At 51.3% G+C, this 20,505-nt stretch overlaps 10 protein-coding genes across 10 annotated transcripts; 7 read left to right on the forward strand and 3 right to left on the reverse strand.

Moving 5' to 3' along the window:
- The first annotated feature begins 385 nt into the window (after positions 1 to 385).
- Positions 386 to 2,155, forward strand: BDW74DRAFT_160825 (uncharacterized protein). The gene is made up of 3 exons (XM_073725690.1): positions 386 to 1,923; positions 1,982 to 2,085; positions 2,135 to 2,155. Exon 1 carries the CDS (start codon positions 501 to 503, stop codon positions 1,617 to 1,619), a length of 1,119 nt encoding a protein of 372 aa, XP_073579657.1. The 5' UTR covers positions 386 to 500; the 3' UTR covers positions 1,620 to 1,923; positions 1,982 to 2,085; positions 2,135 to 2,155.
- Positions 2,156 to 3,073: 918 nt separating this feature from the next.
- Positions 3,074 to 3,409, forward strand: BDW74DRAFT_182260 (uncharacterized protein; the record flags this gene model as incomplete). The annotated part of the gene is made up of 1 exon (XM_073730219.1): positions 3,074 to 3,409. One exon carries the CDS (start codon positions 3,074 to 3,076, stop codon positions 3,407 to 3,409), a length of 336 nt encoding a protein of 111 aa, XP_073579658.1.
- A 1,500-nt stretch (positions 3,410 to 4,909) lies between these two features.
- On the forward strand, positions 4,910 to 6,190 carry BDW74DRAFT_88870 (uncharacterized protein). The gene has a single exon (XM_073733996.1). The coding sequence runs from the start codon at positions 5,168 to 5,170 to the stop codon at positions 5,855 to 5,857; it is 690 nt and encodes a 229-aa protein (XP_073579659.1). The 5' UTR covers positions 4,910 to 5,167; the 3' UTR covers positions 5,858 to 6,190.
- A 400-nt stretch (positions 6,191 to 6,590) lies between these two features.
- Positions 6,591 to 7,695, forward strand: BDW74DRAFT_182262 (uncharacterized protein; the record flags this gene model as incomplete). The annotated part of the gene is made up of 2 exons (XM_073730220.1): positions 6,591 to 6,749; positions 6,847 to 7,695. 2 exons carry the CDS (start codon positions 6,591 to 6,593, stop codon positions 7,693 to 7,695), a joined length of 1,008 nt encoding a protein of 335 aa, XP_073579660.1.
- An 828-nt stretch (positions 7,696 to 8,523) lies between these two features.
- On the reverse strand, positions 8,524 to 10,052 carry gpaA (guanine nucleotide-binding protein subunit alpha gpaA). The gene is made up of 4 exons (XM_073733997.1): positions 9,665 to 10,052; positions 9,270 to 9,612; positions 8,661 to 9,217; positions 8,524 to 8,606 (listed from the first exon to the last, which is right to left on the reverse strand). The coding sequence occupies exons 1-4, from the start codon at positions 9,780 to 9,782 to the stop codon at positions 8,563 to 8,565; spliced, it is 1,062 nt and encodes a 353-aa protein (XP_073579661.1). The 5' UTR covers positions 9,783 to 10,052; the 3' UTR covers positions 8,524 to 8,562.
- Positions 10,053 to 12,514: 2,462 nt separating this feature from the next.
- On the forward strand, positions 12,515 to 13,714 carry BDW74DRAFT_88924 (Smr domain-containing protein). The gene is made up of 4 exons (XM_073733998.1): positions 12,515 to 12,633; positions 12,708 to 12,808; positions 12,901 to 13,151; positions 13,224 to 13,714. The coding sequence occupies exons 1-4, from the start codon at positions 12,603 to 12,605 to the stop codon at positions 13,576 to 13,578; spliced, it is 738 nt and encodes a 245-aa protein (XP_073579662.1). The 5' UTR covers positions 12,515 to 12,602; the 3' UTR covers positions 13,579 to 13,714.
- Positions 13,715 to 13,849: 135 nt separating this feature from the next.
- Positions 13,850 to 15,089, reverse strand: BDW74DRAFT_182265 (FPP/GGPP synthase family protein; the record flags this gene model as incomplete). Its single annotated transcript, XM_073730221.1, has 2 exons — positions 13,850 to 14,642; positions 14,692 to 15,089. 2 exons carry the CDS (start codon positions 15,087 to 15,089, stop codon positions 13,850 to 13,852), a joined length of 1,191 nt encoding a protein of 396 aa, XP_073579663.1.
- Positions 15,090 to 15,563: 474 nt separating this feature from the next.
- BDW74DRAFT_160836 (cell division control protein 14) lies at positions 15,564 to 17,638 on the forward strand. The gene is made up of 2 exons (XM_073725691.1): positions 15,564 to 16,531; positions 16,584 to 17,638. The coding sequence occupies exons 1-2, from the start codon at positions 16,264 to 16,266 to the stop codon at positions 17,198 to 17,200; spliced, it is 885 nt and encodes a 294-aa protein (XP_073579664.1). The 5' UTR covers positions 15,564 to 16,263; the 3' UTR covers positions 17,201 to 17,638.
- Positions 17,639 to 17,780: 142 nt separating this feature from the next.
- BDW74DRAFT_88949 (class I SAM-dependent methyltransferase) lies at positions 17,781 to 19,039 on the forward strand. The gene is made up of 2 exons (XM_073733999.1): positions 17,781 to 18,061; positions 18,119 to 19,039. Exons 1-2 carry the CDS (start codon positions 17,945 to 17,947, stop codon positions 18,878 to 18,880), a joined length of 879 nt encoding a protein of 292 aa, XP_073579665.1. The 5' UTR covers positions 17,781 to 17,944; the 3' UTR covers positions 18,881 to 19,039.
- Positions 18,946 to 20,147, reverse strand: BDW74DRAFT_88957 (putative mitochondrial outer membrane protein (Sam35)). Its single transcript, XM_073734000.1, has 3 exons — positions 19,768 to 20,147; positions 19,460 to 19,699; positions 18,946 to 19,406 (listed from the first exon to the last, which is right to left on the reverse strand). The coding sequence occupies exons 1-3, from the start codon at positions 20,029 to 20,031 to the stop codon at positions 19,011 to 19,013; spliced, it is 900 nt and encodes a 299-aa protein (XP_073579666.1). The 5' UTR covers positions 20,032 to 20,147; the 3' UTR covers positions 18,946 to 19,010.
- Positions 20,148 to 20,505: the final 358 nt, after the last annotated feature.

Raw genomic sequence — 20,505 nt, forward strand, 5'->3', positions numbered from 1 at the left:
ATCTGGGCCTCGGGATCGACGCATCCATGCAATCTGATTGGCCCGCACGGGTAATCCGTCAAATGCGGGGGGCTTCAGCTGGTGCTATTGTTGTCTCGAACATGGCATTTTCTCGGTCCACTGGCAAGGATTTAATAAGTAGGAGACATTGTAATGAGACGGCTCGGAATTAGCATAGCCCGTAGTGCTTACGTATAGACAAGACGCTCAATAAAGGCCGCGCAAGAGACGGAAGGCTGAAGCCTGAACCCTGTTCGGTTGAGATAAGAGCGAGCTAGTACAAGCGGAGTTTAGCCCTTCTCCGCATTTTGGTACAGTATATATTGGCCTTGCCGAGGTCAGGTCCTGGGGCTTTCGTCTTTTCCTTTATCTTGTTATATTGTCTATTCTATCAACAAATATCTCTTGTTGTAGTGTTGACAGCGCTGATTGTACCTACCCTACCTGTCTACGTACGCCCTCTCAGATCAAAGTCCGCACGCCGGCAATAAAAGCACAAGATGCCTTTCAAGTCGCGCTGGAAGATTGATATCCCCGACACGCATCTTGCATCTCTCCTCCTGACTTCACCTACAGCTCCCCTATCCAAAACGCACAGATGCTACTCCGAGGCCGCCCGCCCAGACACGCACTACTTCACGACCCATCACTTCCGCCTCTGGAGCCAGCGCTTCGCAGCTGGGCTGCGCAAGTCAGGTCTCAAGACGGGCGATAGGGTCTTGCTCTTCTCGGGCAACGACATCTTCTTTCCTGTAGTGTTCATGGGGATCATTATGGCCGGGGCCATCTTTTCCGGCGCGAATCCTACCTATGTTGCTAGGGAGCTTGCGTACCAGCTGCAAGATAGCGGGGCGATATACCTCCTATGCGCTGAAGACAGTCTCGATACGGGTATTGAGGCTGCGGAGATTGCGGGGTTGGGACGGGACAAGGTATTCGTGTTCAACAATGCGATTTTTGATGGGAAGGGGGAAGGGAAGAAGGGGTGTCCGTACTGGGGAGAGTTGGTTGCGTCCGTTGAAGAGGGGACAGGCTTCGCGTGGGATAAGCTGAATACGCCGGAGAAGGCGGACACCACACTTGCGCTCAATTATAGCAGCGGGACGACTGGCAGACCGAAGGGTGTTGAGATCACGCACAAGAATTACGTATCGAACATGTTGCAGTATAACCACCTGTTTTACCTGAATCCAAAGTGGCAGGAGAAGGCGAAGCGGGCGAAATGGCTGTGCTTCCTTCCGATGTACCACGCCATGGCGCAGAATATCTTCATTGCGGCTGCACTCAACCGTGGAGTGCCTGTTTATGTGATGCCGAAGTTCGACTTCATGAAGATGCTCGAGTATACTGAGAAATTCCGAATCACGGACTTTATCTTGGTCCCGCCGGTGGTGGTTGCGCTGGCAAAGCACCCTGCTGTGAGGAGTGGGAAGTATGATTTGAGCAGTGTTGAAGAAATTGGTAGCGGCGCTGCGCCGTTGGGACGAGAAGTTTGCGAAGAGGTTGAAGCTCTATGGCCGCCTGGGAAGATTAACATCAAGCAGGGTTGGGGGATGACAGAGTATGTCAACCAACACTGCCTTCAGCACAGCCGTTATCATCTGTCTATGCTTTGCTGACTTGATGTGTTATAGGGCAACTTGCTCCATCCTTGGATGGAGTCCCAAAGAGAAATGCCTCACGGCATCAGTCGGAGAGCTCAATGCGAACTGTGAGGCGAAGATCATAGCCGATGACGGCGTAACAGAGCTAGGAAAGAACCAGCGCGGGGAGTTACTGGTCCGCGGTCCAAATGTCATGAAGGGATACTGGCGGAACCCGCGAGCAACCAAGGAGACTTTGACGGAAGACAGGTGGCTGAAGACGGGAGACATCGCTTTCATCAGTGATGAAGGATGGTTCCACGTCGTCGACCGAAAGAAGGTATGTCCAACCACTGCTCTGATAGCCATGCCTGAACTGACAATGCCTCGCGTATCAGGAGCTCATCAAAGTCAAAGGCAACCAAGTGGCACCAGCGGAATTAGAGGCCATCTTACTTGAGCATCCTGCGGTCGCTGATGCCGCCGTCATCGGTGTTCCAAGGTAAGTACGGGCCGTTCTTGAGACGAGTCATATGCTGACGTGTATTCAGAAATGACGACGAGGCACCGAGAGCGTATATTGCTCTGAAGCCGGGAAAGACTGCCACGGCCCAAGATATCACGACCTTCATGGAAGGTAAAGTGTCGCGGATCAAGAGGATCACCGGCGGAGTGGTCTTTGTGGACTCAATCCCAAAGAACCCATCTGGGAAGATCCTGCGGAAGGCACTTCGAGACCGGGCCAAGGAGGAGCTTCAAGGGATAACCGCCAAGCTATAGATGCCGGCGTTTCCCGCCTGATGTATATAGGACTTGGTCTATATTGGATATCAAGATAGGCTGAGCTCGACGCTCACAGCACTTTGGAAATGCCGCCACTTGTAGTAACTCCCCATCGCATTTAGCTTCTCTAAAGGACTTTTCCAGACGATGAAGGTTCGAGCAGCTCTGCTCAGTATAGGCAAGTGGCTTACTATCCATGTAGTCCCCGTCAGCAACGCATCTCAGAATCGGAATCTGATGCTGCTCCCAGCCAAACTTTATCCGATGAATAAGGTTCTATTTGAGCCGTCCCTGCTGACTGAATGCTATCGGCAGTTTTGACCCATACTATAGAATTTCTCATAACGGCGCCCCTCGCGGGCTGTCGTCTACCTACCTACAACGTGAGCCATCAGCCCAGATACGACCAGCAAAAAACCATGCCGGGTCATACGCGTATCATCCTGCATGACCCAGAGAGAATTCGCACGACTACCGCAGTTGTTGGAAAGCGATTCTGTACCTCAAAATACGCCATTGTGGGCGGCGCAGCCTGCGTGATGCTCTGCAGCTCCCGAATAACAGGGAACGTGGACCTTCTCATGCCCAGGGAACACCAGGTCCCTACGGCAAGGATGATGATGTGAGCAGTCAAAGGCATTGAGTATGAGCCTCGCACCGATGGTACAGAGTTGTACCTCGACGGCGCCGGCGTGCCTGTTCGAATCATGGCGTCCCCGACTCCCTTCAAGGAGACCTTTAACAAAAAGACCGAGGTTTACACGGTGGGCCATGTAAAGATCTTGGCACCGCCGTTGCTCCTAAACGCTAAATGTCGATCGATACTCGAGCGAACTGATCCCGGCAAGAAACTTAGGGACAAGGATGATATTGTTTTCCTTTTGCGGTGGTGTGCTCGTCATCCAGAGTATCTCCCTACGGAAGCGGAGGTATCCAACGCAACCTCGGTATTTGTTCATATGTTCATTGGGAAATTCGGAGAAGAGGATGCTTGGACGGACGCGGGGTATGATCTCAGCCATGGTCGGTTCAAGCAGGCTTAGCCAGTATCACTCGTCATGCATGGCTCGACTCTGTCTCTGAAGCATGGCGCATATATGATCGCTGTGCGTGATGTATACAGGTCTCATGTAGCCAATCGAGTCCGTATGATTTCAGTTCTATTCCTTTACAACCAAGCTCAACAGCATTGATCAAAAGGCTCACCGGACTGGTCCATGATATGCAAGTCTCGTCATCCTGCAGTCTGCATGTCGAGACCATGCGCTGTAGGCATCTTTGAGGAGCTTTACTGTCCATTATTGACGACGAAACCAAGACTTGTCAACTGTTGGTCGAACCTCAATTGTCAGAGCTTCTCGCCGCTCTTATTCATTGGTTGGAAGTGACCGCCGACATGACTGAGTGGGACATTAAAAGGATTTGAAATTTGAGATGTATCTATTCCCGGTACTATAGAGTTTGACAGGATCGACAACGTGCGTTTGGGGTAACCGGATCGCTGGGCTCCATGAGATGGGAGGCGATGATCCTCAGCTATGACGAGATGCTCAATACGCAGCTAGTAAAATAATCAGGCAGATCTATTTCAGGGCGTGTTTAGTTTCATACTTGCATACTCCAAAACTGGTGTCCAAGAACGCCTTAGGCGGCGTCCTGAGATCTGGAAGATCGCACGGTCCATGGAACAAAAAGCGAGCTAACAAACAAATTAGAGTTCTATGATCGAGTCTGCGATGGTCGCCGACGAAGGCGTAGCTGAAGCATAAACAAAGACGCGACTGATCGAAAGGAGGAAACTCCGGCGAGAAGAGAGTTGGTAGAGAGAAGCGAGCAGAGACCGAATCACGGGACTGGATCACCTAGCCCGATCGGGGAAACGCGGCCGCCTCAATGTTGTTGTTCTTTCGATTCTCACCCTCGCCTCTGCTCCAGCTCCACTGCGATGTTGCCGCTCGGTCTTGTCCCGCGATGGAGCTTAGGCGTCCATCTAAGCAGTCAGCACCCCTGCCAATTCGCCCCAGGGCGAGATCACCTTCCTTGCTCGCGATCGAGCCGCATAGGCAGCCTTAATTCGACCCCCGTCGAATGAGAGCCCTCCAAACGGCCCCTAGCGAACTAGTGGGACTGTGCCATTATGGAGAAGTCTCACCAACGCTGGCTTAGAGAAGGTGGCGCGTCTTCTGGACAGCTGAACCCGTCTGCAATCGAATCTTCCTGTTGCTTTCTTGGGACCCAGCGCCCCCTCTCCAATGGCGTTTCTCGTGGCCTCGACTCGCTGCATAAGCTCTCGTGGCTGACAATGTAGCAGCTGGACTGGGGGTCCCCTCACCCTACGGGATTCAAATCATCAAACACGAGTTATGGTAAGCTAAAGTTGGGGCCTTGGAGTGTGGCCCTGCATCCGGAGTTTCTTATTTGCATCAGCTACAAAAGGTAGACAAGCGGGCTATTAGACCATGTCTTCTTCCTGATCCAATTTACTCTTGACCACAGTTGGTGCCTCTGGGTTGCTCTCAAGTCCATGCGCATACTTCTTTGGATACTATCCAAATCCCGAAAGGTCTAGCAGTCTTTCAGTGCCTCTCTTCGTCCTTTGCTCGCACTATACCTCCAACCAGATCTCAACTCTCAATCCAAAGCGGTCTTTGAACAAACAACAGCTGCCTCAAACGCAGAATATCAACGGCTGTCACCGAAACTTGCTTCGGTTCTACTCGAAAGCGCACCGACGACGTCATTTAGCCGGTTGAGGGCTACGGGTGTCCACCTTCTGACAAGGGTGGCATACTGGTTCGGCAATGCGCAGTGAAAATGATCATTCGAGCCTTCACAGGGATTCCGGCAATCTTCGATTTGGCATATTTTACCCGATCATCTGCATAATCTGCGCCCTCGTGCTAGCTCGGCGTATCAGACGTCGACAACGAACAAAATATATGCTACCTAGGCGGCAAATGGACACGCCATCAGAGAAACATGGTGGCGAACAGTCACCTGGTCCATCAATCCCGGATCCTTTCTACTCTACGCATGCCACTCACAACCGTGCACCACTCCCTTCTGCCTGTGATATCCTGCGGCCTTTATCCCACGTTTCGTCGTTGCCTCCGAGTGGCTACCTGGCCGCTGCCTTGAGCAAGGAACGAAAATGTGGGGTGGAACAAGATTCCCAGTTTGAGAATGGATACTCACAGCCAACGAGCTCTGATTGCACTACTTCTGATGACTCTGCATTAGTGGCAGAGCGAACGGACCTCAACCCGTCTTCTGGGACCGAAAGCTCCTCTACGGCGACTTATGATTCGTCCCGAGCTACATCTCACCCAACTAGGCAGGGTGCAGATGTGGCTGATCGGGAACACCCTAGTCCTCTGGACCCCGGTGAAGCTCGGTCGATCCAGAGGCGTAGCGAACATGTTGAGTTCTTATGTGATGTGGACGAGGAAGGCGCGCGAACATGGAGACGGTGGGTGATTGAGTACAGTTAACCTATTCCGATGAGCCTGTATGGATATCGTGGCTTGACTGGTTTACCTGGACGCCTCCTCTGGCGCTACCTCATCGCGTACATTTTTCAGATTCTTCTCTGTTTGGTTATTGCTCTATTTAGTTCTGTTCTTTCTCGGTTAGTCCGACGTCGCTGTGGAACTATTTTCCTTTCGATTCTCAGCTCTCTATTTTTCGCCTTTGCCACATACAACGCAGGTCTCCGGGGACAGCGATTCGCTCATTTCCCCGAAGCGGCTTCACCATGAGTTATGACCCTAGACATGATTTTCCTTAGCAATAGCAGAATAACACAGAAACTCGCTACTTAATTCCCTCTCTGCAAACGCACAACATGTACCAAAGATAGCTTGCATATGTACAAACACGGAACTGAGGGCCAATCGTTATACTTGCCCCAGGAACATGCTTAGTCATAGACTGGGTCCAGCTGCGGAACCGCTTCGATAGGCTGCAGAGGCCAAACAGCGGAACTGCCTGCAGCTACACAGCAGACCAGAACTACGACGAACGGAGTACTATGCACGATTGAATGCCCAACTTTTCTTCCAGCCCCTCCTAACCCCCTCACACCATCGCGGCGAAAAGGATTCCGAGAAGCAAATCCTAAAACAACCTTCAAAGCGCAGCTCGGTTCGGCCTTCCCCGTCACCTCACCCACCCACCAGAGCGAGAGCGAGAGCGAGAGCGAGAGCGAGAGCTCCATCCAGCAAGATGACCCTCACCACCCACCCAGCCACCACCGACCCCTCCGACCTCGCCGCCCTGAACCTCTCCCGCCTCATCGACCGTCTCGAACATAACCTCCTCTCACCAAATGCAGACCTGAAATCGCTGCGGCGGTCGGAGTACCAGCGGATGAGAGTGGGCACGGTATGTCCGACCCCAGACATTCCTGATCTTACTTATCTACACCGGATCTCGGATGCATCAATTACATAAGGGGGGTCCATTGTTGACATTGCCCAAGAACATAGAATACGCCCGCGCGACCCTCCAAGCCCTCGAACGCAGCCTACCGCAAATCAAACCCGTCGATCGACGACACGAACTCCAATCTAGTCTTGCGCGGAACCGCCAGACCCTAAAGCAAGTCCAGAACGTCCTCGATGAGATCCAAGCTGAGGAGGAGATCCGGGCCTCGGCGCGGGGGAATGGGTGGGATCTTGTCGAAGACGATGAGGATGCGGACTCCGATGCAGAGGATCTCTTAGCAACTCCGGAAGATACGGCCGATGAGGATACACCGGGATTGAATGTGGACACTGCTAGGAAGACATCTGATGCAGCGACAGTAGCTGATGCGCCGCCGGCCACCACCACAAGCACAGTCGATGCAGGCCCATCGGCGACACTAGCACCGACTGCACCACTCCCCGCCGCCCTCCGAAACAGACACCACATCGCCGCATCCCCCTCATCATCGACACCAAAAGCAACAGCAACCGGATCATCGCTGCACAACCCCACACCTACACCAGGAACCCAGGGCGCCGAAACAGAAAAAGCGCTGGCATCAGACCGCCACGAACAGGAGAACCTCACGTCCTCTCTCCTCGACCTCGCAACCCAACTCAAGACCTCCTCGCAGCAATTCCAGGCCTCGCTCGAAGCCGAGAAGTCGGTCCTCGCCCGCGCAGCAGAGGGCCTCGATCGCACGACGGGGAACCTTGCTGTCGCGGAGCGGAGGATGGGCATGTTGCGGCGCATGACGGAGGGGAAGGGGTGGTGGGGGCGGATGATGCTCTATGCCTGGATCTTTGGGCTGTGGGTCGTTGCTATACTTATTGTATTTGTTGGGCCGAAGTTGAGGTACTGAAAGGAACCTAAGCCGGCGACTTGGAATTGTTTTTTGGGCTGGGTGATTGCTGTCCATCCATTTAGATTGACTTAGCGGAGCGATGGGTATCATCAGGTGTTTCGGGCGTTCACTACCTGCTTGGGCTATTATCTATCCACTTACAGGTAGGTAGAATATAGATTATGATCTGAACCAAAAAATGAAATATCAAACTTGCACTTGGTTATCAGCTGCAACCACCAACGTGAGCACGTAAGTATAGGCAAGATCATGAATAGATAGATCCATTGTCTAGTATTCCATATGGACGTCTAACTTCTGTGCAGCGCAGTCATAGAGGCAGAAAAAGACGAACCAAAGATGCGTGACATAATAATTTGCATACATGGTTTTTATGTCCTGTTAAGTACATCAAAACGAGTAGGTAGATCCATGTGGGATATCATTATCCGATTCGCAGAACAGACAGAAAAGGAAAAAGGAGAGAGAAAGACAAGGGCCATCCCAGGCAAAAGACATAAGATAGCATGGTAGCAGGCGCCCCCGAGTAGCATAAACATCGGAGGCAAGAGGCGCATGATGCTTTGCTGTAAGAAAAAAGGAAATGGAAAACCCCCTGCTCTGTGTCATGTGGATATCGGTAATGCTGAAACAAAGAGCTGGCTAGATATCATCTCAAGACAATGGAAGACAAAGGAAAAGACTGAGAGGAAAAAAAAAAGGGAAAAGAAGAAAGAATTAGTAAAAGTAAGAAAGTCTCAACGCCGATTGAAAGATCTTTCGAAGGAAAAGTGCAACATGGTATGACAATAAAGCAAAATACAATTCACATAGCGTCCGGTCTAAACGTCGAGAAATCCTCACTCGATCATTATATACCGATCATTAAATCAGACCACAGAGTCTCAGGTTCTCTTGGATAATGATGTCTAGAACAAGATGTTAGCAATGAATGGAAAACAGGACTATTGGCGATGGCATACCATTTACAGCCGCCATGACGAATCGAATTTGCGTTGTGTCTGTGGCGCATGTGAAATGTGTGTAGATCTGCTTCTGCTCGGCTTGGTTCAAGGACACGAAGCGGTTGAGGATGTAGTCGCAGGCAGCTGCGTAGTCGGCACCTCCCTCATAGTCGGGGAAATAGTTCTTCATGGGGCTGACAGGCAACTTCTCCTTGAAACGGTCGATCTTGTTGAGGAAGAGAATGATCGAGGTCTTGACGAACCAACGGGAGTTGCAAATGGAGTCGAATAGAGTAAGAGCTTCCTGCATACGGTTGACGGTCTCGTCTTCGAAAAGCAGCTGGTCGTATTCGGAGATGGCGACCAAGAAAAGGATGGTGGTAACGTTCTCGAAGCAGTGAATCCACTTCTTTCGCTCGGATCGTTGACCACCGACGTCGAACATGCGGTAGGTCAGATCGCCAATGATGAACGTCGTCTCGGTGATACCAGTGGTCTTGACACGGGAGCGGAGGACATCCTGGTCGGTGGGGAGATAGTCGCCCTGGGCGATACGCTCGATGGAGTCGAAGTAGCTGAGAAAAGGTTAGGGAGCGCAATGGACATATAGAACACAATGATACTCACTATTTAGCAGAGTCGTTGAGTTGATATTCACGAGATCGCTTGAAACACTCCTGGACACCGGCATCCAGCCAAAGGGCACCAATGGCATTGCCAACTTCTGACGGCAGGCTGTCGCCTTCAATCTGAGCGGGCTGCATGAACACGGTCTGGACGTGGTATTCGTTACGGGCGTCTTCCAATGGAAGTTCCAGCGACTCCATGGCTTCGAGGATGACACGCATCGACTGGACGGTGTTGCTGTAGATAATTTCCTTGAATGATTCCCGCTCGTCGCGGGAATAGCCACCCTCGTGGATGAGTTTCATCTGCTTGAGAATTGTAGACTTTCCAGACTCTCCGGCACCTGCGAATGATAAGCAAAACCAATCATCACGAATGCAGAGCCAGGAACGTACCGAGCAAGAGCATCTTGATCTCGTTTCTCTGCATCATCTTGTCCCGCTTGAGCTGGTTCTCAATCTCCTCGTTGCGGGCCTTGCCCTCCTTATCCTCGGTACTCATTCCACAACCCATCTTGGCGGTTCCTGAAACAAGGTAGTAGATATAATTGTTGATAAAGGTGTCGCTCGGACGGAATACAAGTGAAGGACGTGGGTTGGATAAGTGTCTGACTGAGGGTCGAGTGTCAGCAAATTCTCCGTGCGCGGGTATCCTAAAACGCGGCTATTCTAAACGTGGTAAACGACGGAAGATGTCGCAAGGATCGAAGTATATGAAGAGAAAAGCTTAGGAAATGGTCCGCGATGCCCAGCATCCTCAATTCAAAGCAGGTCGCATTGAAGCAAGGAGACTATGGCAGGACAATGTAGGACGGGAGAACCACGGGACAGGGACGGCAAATCGGGGGTAGGCGAAGAGCAAGCCCAACAGGGATGGTGGACAACGACAAACTCACCTAATATATCCTGTCCTCAGGGAACTGAATAAAGACGAGTTGCGGACTGGATAAGCGCAAGATGAAGGTCAAGTAAGGTGAAGAATTCAACAGAATCGCGAACGTATGATTGAGCCGAAAGGAGGCGAAAATTAGGTGAAGAGCGGTTAGACCAGCCAATGATAGATAGCAGCAAAACTGAAGGAGCAGAGGCAGACAATCAATGCAAAAGAGAGATTGATTGTGTCAAGAGCAAGAAGAAAAAGAAAAGAAGGATGGGGTGTTTAATTCTGCCCTCAGCAAGTGTCCGTGGAGGCGGGTCAGGAGAAAGAAGGGGAAGGGGAGAAGATCAGATGAAGAGCGAGAGAGCAGAAGAGCGAGAAGATGAAGCTTGGGAGGGAGACAGCGAGTGCCAGTGAGTGTCCGCAGAGAGAGCCGGAGAGGGGCCAAGGTTTTCTGGAAGAGCGCAGAGACTCAGAGTCAGGGGGCGTGGGGCTGCCCAGGATGACCCGGCTGCAAACTCGTGGTTGGCCCAATCACACCGCAGCCGTCGTGGAGAACAAACTGCCGCCGCCAATGACCGGCCGCGAACTGCCCTCCCCTTTTTGATAGAATCTACCGCTAGGCCTTTTTGGCCTTAGCACGGAGCGAGTATGGAATCGTCAATTCGTCAGGCTGTTTCAAAATCCCTTTCTAATGCAGAGCTGAGCAGGAACACTGTGATTAACACGAGAGCAAGAAGAGCATAGGAACAAAGAAGATCGAAACTCTGCCTGTCTGAAAATAGGACAGAGGAGAGACATGGCTGCGCTGTCAAATGTCAACTGCTTGCTGAGCTATCGTGTTTAATCTCCGGTTGTTGCAGATCCGCTTCGTGATGGAACAAGACGAGTCTGGCTGAGGAAGGCAGAGCAGGGAAACTTGGAACAAGAAACGCTTTGTTCAACTGCAAGTCTGCGACGCCATCGACGCGGATGTCATCACGTCAGGCGCTGTTTCAGCATCCCACTGCGCTTCTAATTCGAGAACAGTGCGTCGTCCGTCTTAGCTGAGCTTCAGGCTTCGGGATAAGCATGGACATGGCCTATCGGTGTCCTCCGTATACATAGGATCATGATGTGGGCTCGTGGAGAAGAAACGTTGACTCCCTGATTCACGTCAAGCATACCCATCAGTCCAAAACTGATATGGCAATCTTATACTCCACTTTCGCTCCGCACATGCTCGCCTTGAGTTCAACGGTCCTCGATTAGACACAGCATTTTCAGGAGAAGTGGCTCCGTGAGAAGCCGGAAAAGAAAATGTGAAGAGTTCCCTGCTCCTGCATAAGCTTCCACCAATCCCACATTCGGAGCGTTATCATGTGCGCTCAATTTTGGTCAGCTTGGAGAAGACTCAATTTTCCACCTTGTGTCATGTTCGTGGACCACACCGGGCAAGCCACAAGGGCTCGCCACGAGGACCTAGGCTTATATTGTGGCTAGCGCTATGCGTAGAACACGACTAGAAAAAGACCGGTGGAGCAGCCTCGACTTTTAGCCAGGAACAATCCGTGGAAGATAAAAGCCACAGAGGTTCCCTTCGAATGAACATATTTTATGCATGGTTAGTGTCGTTATAGTTTGTCCAAGAACATCAGCAGGAGCATCTCTCTACTACTCCCGGTACCTAGCCTATGCGGTACTTAGGTGCGCTGTCTCTTCCGTAGTTATAAAACTCGTCACTCACACAGAGAGAGTATGCGCTCTGCTCAACATCGTATGATTACCGACTTTTTCCTCTCCTGAGTCCTGACTCGTGAAGAATCTTGTAGATGGAGATTTCTCGCCCTGTCAAGGCCGAGGCCAAGACATGACTCGCTGTCTTCCTTCAGGCTCCAGCTGCTTCATGCTAAACCCGATGAGTCTTTAATCCTCTTTATGCGCTCGATGTATGAAAAGTGATAAGCCTACTCTGCCCCTCTAAAAGAGCTTTAATATAGTTTCAAGATCATGTTTTAAGCTTATCGATGCCGCTCTTAGGCAATACCTTAGCACTACTCCGTACTTAAGCTTGTGTAAGTAGTATCTTGACAATAAACCTTACAGGCCAGGAGAATATATATCCCACCATCGACCACGGCAAAAATGCCATAGTTCTGTAATGGCGGACCTTGAACTCTGAAACACATCTGCATATTGTTTGATGTCCATGGCAATATAAATCATCCAACCGTACATATACATATCCTCAAAGATCCACGGTTCGTGGCACAAAAGCCTGGGCTGCCTCCGAAGCCGGGTTCATCAGGGACAGGAAACCCGACTCCGATCCCTCGCCCAAGGCTCCACCCATTAAACCGAAGATCCCCAGATCTTTCTCCTCCGCCGCGCTCAACTTCATTCCTTTAATTGACATCTTTATTTACATCTATATACATTAGAATCTCGCGATTATTATCGCGACCTAATATACACGCCATGCACGAACTCTCTTACATGGGCCCTCGGGGTAAGTAAACATCGCGCCTCCTGCTCAGCCTACAAACAACCGCGACAATGAGTCGCTAACGCTCTTCATCATAGCCTTCAACCACTCCCAAAGCAACGACGCCGAAGCCGAATACGATCGCCTCCGCGACCTCGCCCGACAAGAAGCCTCCAAGCGCGGATCCTGTTTCCAGCGCGTACGTTTCCCTCTTCTCCGCAACCGACCCTCCACCACCGCCACGCGCAACCCATGAATCCAGAATTCAGTTGCTAACAACGACTGACACAGTCCCAAGAAGCATACTCGTCCGGCGATGGCGCCGCCGCAAAAGAGCTGAGCGAGCAGGGCAAAGCGCACGGCCGCAAGATGGAGGAGTACAACCGCCAAGCGTCGGAGTTTATCTTCCGCGAGAATAACGCGCCGGGGCGCGTTGACGAGGACACAATTGATCTCCACGGGCAGTTTGTTGAGGAGGCGGAGGATATCCTTGAGGAGAGGATTAAGTATGCGCGAAGTCAGGGGCAGAGTCATTTGCATGTGTATGTTTCCTCTACCTCTACAAACGGTCTGGGATTGGGATGAGTGGATGGCGTGCTGATTGCTTGGTACAGGATCGTCGGCAAGGGGAACCACTCCGCGAACCACGTGCAGAAGATCAAGCCGCGCGTTGAACAAGTCTGTCGCGAGCTGGGGCTGCAGTATGCGACGGAGGAGAACGAGGGGCGGATTTATGTTAACCTTACGGGTGATGCGGCGGATAGCATTCCCTCGAAGCCGTCGCATGGACATGGGCAGCAGCAGCAGCAGCAGCATCATCAACAGCCTCATCACCAGCAGGAGCATCACCAACAGCACCAGCAACAACATCAGCAACAGGATAACCAGGACCAGGTTGAGCAGGTGGTCAATGCGATTCTGCCGCGGGTGCTGCGGAAGTTGGAGAAGGCTTGCTGTATGGTTATGTAAGTGGTCTCGTTTATGAGGTCTTTTGGAATACCGTTATGCTATGGGATTCAGCATAAATTAGAAGATGGAGTGGTCATATACCCGGAGTGCTATTGGGACTTTTGTCCAACCTGTGAGCCATAGAGTATAGCGGCTATAAATATGCTTTGAATAATAAAAGATATGGAACAATTTCGTAGTCTCGTCATTAGATCATATGCAACCCTTCTAGATTTAGTACACCGCCCAGTGAAATGTGGTATCCAGCTAAGAATGAGAAGAAAAAGAAATGTCAATGGGCCGCACAATTGCCGTTGGCATCTTTCGGAGTCGCATTGGTACCTGCCAAGGTTGATTCTGTCATTTTATCGAGAATCGCCCGGACCATTGACCCGTCGCTGTGACCCTCTGGCTCCTTACCGTTTCCGCTGCTCTCGATTTCGTCAATGAGCTCTAGAGCTCTGGCACGTAATTGTCGAACAACGTCCTGCGTATACTTGAAGCTGCCGGTGCTTTCCATATACTGAAGTGCATAGCGCTTGACCTCTTCGTCTTGGGTCTTTTGCCGGAGGATATTGATGAGCTGGTGGTTCCCCGGATTTGACCGAATGCTGTGGATGATGGGAAATGAGAATTTGCCTTCCGTAAGGTCCTCGCAGAGTCCTTTATTCTGAGTATATATCGTGTCCGATAGATTGAGAAAGTCGTCGCATATTTGAAAAACCAGGCCCATGACATTGACAAGGGCCACGCAGTCCCTTCCCGTGCTGCTCTCGGCTTGCATCAATTTTACCGCTAGCCGGAACAAACCTCCGGTCTTGTTCCCCACCATCTCAAGATATTCGTCTTCGCTTGGACAAGTCAGTGTGTCTCGCCAAAACAAATCCATGCCTTGTCCGCGGTGTAGGTTCAAAAGCTCCTTGACGTATATATCGATGGCCGCCGGACTCTTCAATTTTTGTACCTCTTGGAGGGCAAGGAAGTAGACGTAGTTGGCCGAGTTGATCGTCTGCGCAGTGCCGTAGATACTATGTGCGACTGGAATTCCACGGCGAAGAAGCGAGTTGTCCTCGACATCGTCAATTCTATGAAAAGTTAGCTTCCCTAAATATGGTGCGGCATAAAAGGGCTTACAATAATGAAGCGGTATGAAGCATAGCCACCACCTTGGTAATGATATCAAGGCTCTCAGACGGAACCTTCAGCCATACGTTGAAAGCATTAATCATCTGTCGCCGCAGGTCTTTTCCCGGATGTTGAAGCATATAGTCGTACGGACCCATGATCACCTCCTCGTTCTCTCGCGACCACTTCCCGTCTTTGTACTTCGTCCCATCGAGACTCGACTGGTTTCTTGTGTGCCTCCGATACATATTCGTGTTTGTCTGAAGCCTGTCGCCGTTTAATAGCCCGTCCTTTTCGAGGTGTGCCATGAGCGTCGACTTGTCGCGTGCAGACACGCCCGACATTCGGTTGGAGCTAGTCCGCGGGGGTATTGTCGGAGGTGGATGAAAGTGAGAATCGGAAGTCATTTTCTGAAAATTTGCCGTCGGATAACGAGCAGTATAGAATAGAGGCGATGGAATGGGTGCTTTTATGTTTGCGGTTGCCTGATGTATATGGTGGGAGCTGCAGGGTTGGACGCCGCGCATTAGCAAAAAGCAACGTAGACGCGAAGCTTATTCACATGAATAAGCGCAGAGCTGGCTCGAGAACGGAGGATAATTCCGCCCCCGCCGATCAGAAAGCAGCGCAGTTTGATCAACAGTTAAGCTGGCGCTGGGAAGAGACTGCATACATAAGCTCGGCCGGCGCGAGGCTCCCCAACATTTCTTTGATGCGGGGGAGACGAAAAAAGATAGACAGGCCACGAATGTGACGTAGTATCACATGCGACCGGGCGGTCGCAGGGAGAGAGTCACATGACCCGCCATAGCAGGCCCGACCGGCACTCTGGGCAATCTGCGATACGCCGCTATACCTTCCGAGAGAGATACATCAGATACCAGCTGATGCACAGAGTGTGACGGCTGTGCGGCCTAGATGACACGTGCAAAGGCACTGTGGAGGGGTACGCGCATATATCCCGCTTACTGACACTAGAGTGTGACAGATAGATGTCACTACGGAGCAACAGTTGAGCGCTTCCTGGATGTGATGAGAGGTTGGCACTGCAGCGCGGCGGGCAGAGAGACTCGGCGAGAGCGCTGACGCAGGATGGATTTCGGCGATCCCGACCAGGATTCTCTTACTGGCGTCATCGTGATTCGCGCTTCTAGAGTTCATTGTTCAGCTCAAGCCTCATAGTTAACCGCCCAGCCTCCGCATTGGGCTGAAGAAAGGCACGGTCACTACGGCAACGGCAACAGCTGTGTGATGTGCTGGCAGAGTGGACCACTCAAGGAGCACCAGTGGAGAGCTTCTCGACCTTGATCAGCTCGAATTAACGATGACGATTGCCTTTACCAGCCTCCTGGTTAGCTATTTTATCCACAATAAAGAGCTGGACGTCGACTAGCACTCTAAGACCCCTCGCTAGCTCAGTTCCACGACGCCTTTGTTTTCTCAACCCGCATCTCCAGATAAGCCTTGCCGCTAGCAGAGGGTCTAGATTAAACCAGCGTTTCGCCCTTTCTTCGACTTTGCACGTCCCTTTCCTGGGGGTGACTCTTCATTTTATCCTACATCCTACAAACACTGTCACTGATGGAAGCATTACTGGCGCATTCGTTCGACTACCTTTCCTCACATGAGCCAACCAAGGTGCGCAAAGGGTTGCGCCAGGTTGAAGGGCTCCTCGCACAGATCTGCCTCTCTAGGGCGAAACGGCCGGTGTCTGAAAAACGAGGCTCGCCGCGAGCCTCCCCGGTACTGTTCGGCGCTCCACAATCGGGCTGTAAAGCCCTGTCAGAGCTCAGAGATGATCCTGCATTCAGAGAGTTCTTCAAACTGCAAGATGGGTTTCAATGGAATGGTGCGTATCCTTTATGATTGTTTTGTGTGATCCAGTGCTGACCCAGTTTTAGTGGCAATGCGGTTGGTGACATGTCTGGAGCATCTGCTTGGCCGCGGAAGCAATGGTACCAACGACCTTCTCATTCTGGCAACGCTCGACTTAATACAAGGCGTGCTTTTGCTCCATCCGCCATCGAAAATTCTCTTCGCTCGTGAAATCTACATGAACCTACTTCTGGATCTTTTAGATCCAATCAACTGTCCTGCCATCCAGTCTGCGACGCTTCTCACCCTGGTCACGGCTTTGCTGGACCACCCTGCCAATACACGAACCTTCGAGCAGCTGGATGGTCTTCTAACAGTGACTTCTCTCTTCAAGCAGCGCTCAACGGCGCGTGAAGTCAAACTCAAGCTTGTTGAATTCCTTTACTTCTACTTGATGCCAGAAACCGCGATGATCTCCACAAGTGCGCCAAGCACTGCCCTACAACGCAGCCCTAGCAAGCTGGGAGCTGGGCCTATGTCAAGGAGCGCCAACGTCTCAAGACCACATAGCAGTGGTAGGAGCAGCCGAGACACCCGTACGACTGAGGAGAAACAGTCCCTCTTGGGCAGATATCTGAACAACGTCGAAGATCTAGTGGAGGATCTCAAGGAAACAGCACCTTTTGGAGCTACGGTCTATTAATGCGAATGACGAGCAAGGACGCGACTACGATTCATTGAGCGACGGAGTGCGTACGACTAGGGTTTATGACTCTCTCTTGCCTCGCTGATACTTTCTTCTTTCTTTTCTTCTCTTTTCTTTCTGCCTTCTTTTCTGTCCCCGGCTGGCACGGCACTCAAGCGACTTTCTTTTTTTACCTTATACCTCTTCTTATACCTCTTTCATTCTCATTCTCATTCTAGCCGCCTGTCTTTTTTTATATTTCCTTTATTCATCTTATGTTCGAGTCTTTGCCTAACTGTCGGCCGCGTTGGAAGCGTTTTTTCCTTGTGATTTTTTCATGTGCCAGCCATGATGCTACACTTACAATTTCCTTTTCTCGACTTGAAATACTTCGCTCAATGATAATGCAAATGAACATTCAAAAGGCCTCAATAGAGGCCCTTGAACTGAAATAAACTTGATCTTCAAACACGTACCGTAGAACCTCGTAACGGTCAGTGAGTCAGCGAGTGACTCATTTCTCCACACTATCCGTACCTCGTAAAAGGCCATCATATAAGGCAAAGTTCTTCTAAACCGATAAATCTAGACTTGATCAACTAACTCCCCTTGTCTTGTGTGTACACAATTGTCGGCGCATTTCTGAGCTTAACCATTGACCGGGTTCAAAGATTGCCTCGCGACCAGATAATCGAAGTACAACACCAAGAATACATACCTCGGCAACCCAACTATTTACACTTTGTGCACCCCAGCCACAATATGGTTCAGACAATCCAAGAAACCCTCGCTCACGGCCAGGGAAAAGATGCCGGAATCTCAGACGGACACCGAATCGAGTACATGGACACTGTCGAGGCTTACAACAAATGGGCAGAGGTATGGCTCCTTCACCAGTAAAGTTCCCTAGATACCTAGCTGATTACTCGAGCACAGGTCTACGATACGGATGGTAACTTCCTGCAAGCACTCGACACAATTGAAATGATGAATGATCTGCTCCCGCGCTTCCTAGGGCTTGTGCAGGAGCAGTCAAAAACGGAATCCAGCACGACTTCTGACGAGCAAGTACTTCGACTGGTAGATCTAGGCTGCGGCACCGGCCGAAATACCCTGCAGCTGGCCAAGGCCGCGCCGAAAGAAGCCCAGATCATTGGGCTGGATGCGTCGCCGGGCATGCTGGAAGTTGCGAAGGAGACTCTTCAAGCCAATGGGGAGACGGACCCTGTGGATGGGGGCAGAGTCGTACTGGGCGTGTATGATCTACTTTCGCCGCAGCCTGAGTCTCTGCCTGTGTCTTTACGCAGCGGATCCAGGGCATCAGGTGTGATTTCGACGCTGGTGCTGGAGCACATCCCGCTGGGTAAATTCTTTAGGGGCGCGGCGCAGTTGATCACACCTGGCGGGTATCTTCTTGTGACGAATATGCACGAGGAAATGGGGAATATCAGCCAGGCTGGGTTTGTGGATGTCGTGAGCGGAAAGAAGATCCGCCCGACGAGTTATGCGCACGCGATTGGAGACGTCGTTGTTGCTGCGGAAAGGGCTGGCTTTGAGGTTGTGGAGTTGGATGATGGGGAGAGGGTTAGAGAGAGGAGGGTAGATGCGGAGATGGTGGAGAAGTTAGGAGGGAGGGCGAAGAAGTGGGTAAATGTCATGGTATGGTTTGGGATTTGTTTCAGGATTAGATCGGGCTAGTAATACATTGTATCATCATCTATCAGATAGATGATTTTGTGGTAAATCGGCTTGATCACGGCGAGCCGTCAAGGTCGTATTTATTGTACATGGATATGGACATGCTTCTTTCCCACGCTTCAACTTGTGCCTAAAAGAACTTCAATAGCCTTTCCCGGTGTTGGACGAGGTTCTCGTGCTGTGACAATAACTGTTGCAGTCGGTTATACTTCCACCCCATCTTCTCGTCAAGTATCAGATGTGTATATGCGAATACACTGGCGTCAAAAAGTCCCGGGTTTGGTCGATCGAAGAAGTAATCTTTCTGCCCAAGTAATATGGAGAGCGCTTCGAATGCTTCCGCCGCTTCGGCCTCTAAAGCGCTAGCATCGATGTATGGTGATGATTTGAGGAGTTCGTCTCGAGCAGCCTGCTGCAACTGTGCTGTCAACGCGGCGCGAACGGCGGGGTTTGTAGTCGAGGGATCAACATAGAGACGCCGTGCAACAGCTCCAAAATTGTCGTGATTCAAGTACAAATGGTAGAGCTATTAATATATTAATCAGAATTCAACCCAGCTCGATAGCAGTTTATACTCACCCAAGCACTCCGTATCCTGTTGTCCAGAAGGGACGAATATACTTCGAAGCGCACGTTCAATTGTTGCTCTTCTTCGCAATGGACCTCTTCAATAGCCCATTTCTGCAGTTTGTTGGAGGGAATTGGCGCACCGGTCCCGATTGGGAGCGCCGGGAGGAGGAAAGGGAGGGCGCCGGACGGGGACGCATGGTTGCTTGAAGGAACGAGCTCAAATTCAATCCCGACGAACCTCAGGTATGCCTGCGCAAGAAGAAAGCGTAGAGTCAGCCTCTAGCTGCAGCCAATGCCATGTTTTAAGTCAATTATACCTGCCACTTGAGGCATTGCGGATTGAAGGACGGCCGCCCTCGTCGAGCTCCGGCGGCATCGATGAAGACAAATAGTTGGTTCCCTTGTCGCCCTGACCCGGGGTAATGCGGGAGGTTATTTGCGGGGTATGTAACTAGGGGAAAGCGATCGAATACGCGCTTCACTGGAGCAGGCACCGAAAAGAAATCCCGGACCCTGCGCGGAACCCTTCTGCTTTCGGGACGCTGTTCGGGGCCGTCGTGGCCGTCGGGATTGGAGGCCATTGGATGCGGAACGGCGATTATGATAGCTCAGGGAGCTGTACGACGGGTGGGCGCAGCGAAAGACAGATTTCAATTGGCAAGAGCAAGTATACAGAGTCGCCGAGCGAGGCTCTCCGCGTTCGGCCAGAAAAGAGTAATGACTTCAATAAGAGGCCGGCCTCGACCTCCGAGGACAATTATTTTGTGGTTTGCGATGTCTGCCTGAAATCACAGGCCGAAAGGCACCGGCCAATCAGCCGCTGCGGGTATCTTTTTTCAACGGGCTGCTCCAAGTCCAACCCCGCTGTACCTTCAGCTCCTCGTCAACACCACGGACGGTTTCGTTGAGCGGAGCTGTATATAGGCATTTTCTGTGCTGGCTTCTTTAGCCTCCCTTCGAGTGCTCACTTGCATCCGCTGGTATTCTTTCATGATCCGCGTACGCCTTTCCGCTGTTCGGACGGTGTCCTCTTCCGACTCTGGCCGGATCTGCTA

Source organism: Aspergillus multicolor, assembly GCF_047715735.1.
Source record: "Aspergillus multicolor strain CBS 133.54 unplaced genomic scaffold BDW74scaffold_34, whole genome shotgun sequence".
Taxonomy (NCBI): Eukaryota; Fungi; Ascomycota; class Eurotiomycetes; order Eurotiales; family Aspergillaceae; genus Aspergillus; species Aspergillus multicolor.

What these genes read in the sequence shown, in the direction of transcription:
- BDW74DRAFT_160825 (XM_073725690.1), top strand. Translation starts at nt 501, where the DNA reads ATGCCTTTCAAGTCGCGCTGGAAGATTGATATCCCCGACACGCATCTT.
- BDW74DRAFT_88870 (XM_073733996.1), top strand. Translation starts at nt 5,168, where the DNA reads ATGCGCAGTGAAAATGATCATTCGAGCCTTCACAGGGATTCCGGCAAT.
- gpaA (XM_073733997.1), bottom strand. Translation starts at nt 9,782, where the DNA reads ATGGGTTGTGGAATGAGTACCGAGGATAAGGAGGGCAAGGCCCGCAAC. An exon ending in GATCAAGATGCTCTTGCTCG is followed by an intron (nt 9,613 to 9,664) that starts GTACGTTCCTGG and finishes TATCATTCGCAG; the next exon opens with GTGCCGGAGAGTCTGGAAAG. An exon ending in CGTCATGGCGGCTGTAAATG is followed by an intron (nt 8,607 to 8,660) that starts GTATGCCATCGC and finishes ATCTTGTTCTAG; the next exon opens with ACATCATTATCCAAGAGAAC.
- BDW74DRAFT_88924 (XM_073733998.1), top strand. Translation starts at nt 12,603, where the DNA reads ATGCACGAACTCTCTTACATGGGCCCTCGGG. An exon ending in GCGGATCCTGTTTCCAGCGC is followed by an intron (nt 12,809 to 12,900) that starts GTACGTTTCCCT and finishes CGACTGACACAG; the next exon opens with TCCCAAGAAGCATACTCGTC. An exon ending in GGGCAGAGTCATTTGCATGT is followed by an intron (nt 13,152 to 13,223) that starts GTATGTTTCCTC and finishes TGCTTGGTACAG; the next exon opens with GATCGTCGGCAAGGGGAACC.
- BDW74DRAFT_160836 (XM_073725691.1), top strand. Translation starts at nt 16,264, where the DNA reads ATGGAAGCATTACTGGCGCATTCGTTCGACTACCTTTCCTCACATGAG. An exon ending in AGATGGGTTTCAATGGAATG is followed by an intron (nt 16,532 to 16,583) that starts GTGCGTATCCTT and finishes ACCCAGTTTTAG; the next exon opens with TGGCAATGCGGTTGGTGACA.
- BDW74DRAFT_88949 (XM_073733999.1), top strand. Translation starts at nt 17,945, where the DNA reads ATGGTTCAGACAATCCAAGAAACCCTCGCTCACGGCCAGGGAAAAGAT. An exon ending in CTTACAACAAATGGGCAGAG is followed by an intron (nt 18,062 to 18,118) that starts GTATGGCTCCTT and finishes ACTCGAGCACAG; the next exon opens with GTCTACGATACGGATGGTAA.
- BDW74DRAFT_88957 (XM_073734000.1), bottom strand. Translation starts at nt 20,031, where the DNA reads ATGGCCTCCAATCCCGACGGCCACGACGGCCCCGAACAGCGTCCCGAA. An exon ending in CGCAATGCCTCAAGTGGCAG is followed by an intron (nt 19,700 to 19,767) that starts GTATAATTGACT and finishes CTTCTTGCGCAG; the next exon opens with GCATACCTGAGGTTCGTCGG. An exon ending in ACAGGATACGGAGTGCTTGG is followed by an intron (nt 19,407 to 19,459) that starts GTGAGTATAAAC and finishes ATATATTAATAG; the next exon opens with CTCTACCATTTGTACTTGAA.